Source organism: Triticum dicoccoides, chromosome 2B, assembly GCF_002162155.2.
Source record: "Triticum dicoccoides isolate Atlit2015 ecotype Zavitan chromosome 2B, WEW_v2.0, whole genome shotgun sequence".
In the NCBI taxonomy this organism is placed as follows: Eukaryota; Viridiplantae; Streptophyta; class Magnoliopsida; order Poales; family Poaceae; genus Triticum; species Triticum dicoccoides.
This window is the reverse complement of record NC_041383.1, coordinates 176,874,281-176,877,019: the sequence shown is the minus strand read 5'-3', so window position 1 is coordinate 176,877,019 and position 2,739 is coordinate 176,874,281. Positions and strand designations below refer to the sequence as shown.

The 2,739-nt window shown below is 43.2% G+C and overlaps 1 protein-coding gene across 1 annotated transcript; it reads left to right on the top strand.

Moving 5' to 3' along the window:
• The first annotated feature begins 658 nt into the window (after positions 1-658).
• LOC119367487 lies at positions 659-2,521 on the top strand. Its single transcript, XM_037632983.1, has 4 exons — positions 659-1,053; positions 1,461-1,592; positions 2,325-2,394; positions 2,508-2,521. The coding sequence occupies exons 1-4, from the start codon at positions 934-936 to the stop codon at positions 2,519-2,521; spliced, it is 336 nt and encodes a 111-aa protein (XP_037488880.1). The 5' UTR covers positions 659-933.
• The last annotated feature ends 218 nt before the right edge of the window (positions 2,522-2,739 follow it).

Below are 2,739 nucleotides of genomic sequence, written 5' to 3'. Positions count from 1 at the left end.
TGTCGGCCCACTACACGAAGCGGGCTGAAAACATACAGACGGCCTGCGTTTAGCCTGGCCCTTCGTCCTATCTGTGTGTATGTAACCCTCGAAAATTTCTCAAAATAAAAAAAATAAAAAAATGTAACCCTTGAAAAAAGAGAGAATGTGTGCATGTATTGTTCCGTAATTTTAGCAAGTGATCAAGTGCATGCACCTTTTGGTTTTGACAAAGCCATCTGAAGTCAACCTGGTCAAGACTGGGTGGCCACCTATGCAAAGAAGGACAGACAAATCACTCAGGGACGCAAAAAATGGGTCAAGCCGGAGGGAGAGTTGATTAAAATCAATTTAGATGGAGCTTTCCACAGTAAACTTCGAACAGGCGGTTGCTCTCGTTGCCCTTTTTGCTGCAACCGGCTACATCCAGCATACCAGTGAAGCTTGTCCAATGCTGAGCAACTGGGCGTGGGCAAGGCTCTGTTTGAGACTGATTTGACTGCATTGGGAGCGACTAGGATAAAAGCTGAGCCTAGGGTGCAAAAATAGAAAAAACATTCTGGGCCCTCGGATTGATGATCGATGGTGCAAGTTATGGTGGACCAATCTGTGCAGAAAGACCCCTCGTTTATGTATAATTTTCCCCGCGACGTCCTCCTCTTTCCAACGAGAGTCCCCGCCCATCTCTTTATCGATTTGCCTGACGGTGGCGGCGGCAATCCAGATCCGGTGCAGAGCTTGAGGGCTACGCCGACGGGAGGTGCTTGACTACATCTTGCCGGAGACCATCGACGTGCACCACGTCGCCGCCTTCTACGAGGATGTACTCTGCTCCGCGCGCGTCCCTTTTCCCTATGGTTTCCAGGTCGTCTGTCTCCTCCTCACGGGCACCTCCGCCGCCATGGGCTACTGCACCCAGGGGGTGCGGGTGCCCCGCCCGCGTAGCTGCCCAGGATGCACCACACGGCCTTCTTGAAGCCCGCTTCTGTCACATCTGCAACAAGGAGGAGCCCACCCTGCCAGCAGCCAAGCTGCAGGGTTGGTACCTCGCTGCTTTCCTGTAGTGCCGATGAGGTGATACAGTGATTTTCTTTGTTGTGCATAATTATTAGCTTGGAGATCTTTAATCTCTCAATGCTTTGGTTACATTGATTAGGAAACGTGTTAATGATAGTGAAGTTACAGAGACTGTGGTGACATTGCATTCCACATTTGGATGTGCTGTGTAGTAGGCAGCAAAATGGGTTGCACTGGACTGTTGCATGTGATTAGTTCATTTTAGGAGTTCAGAACAGGAAGTTAACAAAGGAATGATGGACTGGAACTGTTACTTTGTTTACTTGTAGTTTTCTGTGTCTATGCTATTGTCCGACTGAGGATTTCGTCTTTGATTGGCATCGTAGTTCAGCGATGTTCAAATTTCTTCATAATACTTTTTGTACATCCTTCGTTTGATGTTGTTTGCTAAAATCCGTTTGTAGCCATGGTGTCGGTCAAATGGTGTTCAAAATATAAATGTCGGAGCTGCTACCTCATTTGCAGTGATTAATTTCCCAGTGCTTCTCATTGATGATTTCAGTACACCGGAAAAGAACCAATCATTCTCTAACGAGGTACCCACACAGCTGAATTTTAATCTAACATAATTTCTTATATCTGTCCAAGTTTAAGTCCCTGAATTTATTCATGTTTGATAGGACATTATACACACTTATCACATGTGTCACTTGCCTTTAAATCAAAACTCTGTTGCAGTTTTCTTATTCTATATGAGCATTCATGAATCATGCTTGTCTGATTGCTTGGGAGTCAACTGAACTTTGATATTTAAACAATCAGAAGTTGTAACTTGCAACACCATAAAATTGCACTTTCACTTTTCCAATTATACAAGAGATTCGTCCTTGCTGTGAATATATTTTGCCAGATGGTACTCCTTTTTCTTTTCTCTAGACTGACATACGTCTTTGTGCTGCAGCATTTTAACAGGGTTTCTATCATTTGTGGTGAGTTGTTCCTTTTCATCATGTACGAGTTTAGAAAAGCAAACGAACATCAGTTCCATTCTTAATTGTTGAACACCTACACGATTAGGACACGAGCTATTATTCAGGTCTAGAAATTTGTAGTATAAATACGAAGTAAGCACTATGCCACTACTGCAAGCAATTCTTTTGGGTCTGTACACAACCAATGTTGGTATTTCACTTGCAAGGGTGCACTACTTTGTTCACTGTTTCAGTTCTGGCAATTTTACTTAACTCACTTACAACTGTTTAGTCCACCAAAGAGCATCATTTCTAATTTCTTGCCATGTGATGTAAACCACATAAATGTGTTTGCAGAGACGAAGAATCAGGAGTACAAATGGAGAGAAGAAGCATTTAGGAAAGGCTTCCCTTGCTTACCAACCACGTGAGCGAAACTAATTTGTCTGATAATTTTAACTTATTTAGTAAGCCTATGCATACAGCCGCACAGACTCGTGCTGCTGAATCATACTTGTTTGGTGTGATCTCTCCCTTCAGATGAAACAAGATGAGCAAGAAGAACCTGAGCTAGAGGCAAAGGTCAACTGACGTGTTTTCTATGTACCATGAAGATAGTAAAACTGATGCAATTTTAGTTGCAATGGTTCTCGGTCATGTACTAAAATGGCCATCTCATGTTATGTAACATTTGATATGCATGCAAGTGGATCAGAAGGACCCAGAAAATGGATACCTTGCTGAAATCCATTTTCACCATTATATTCAGATG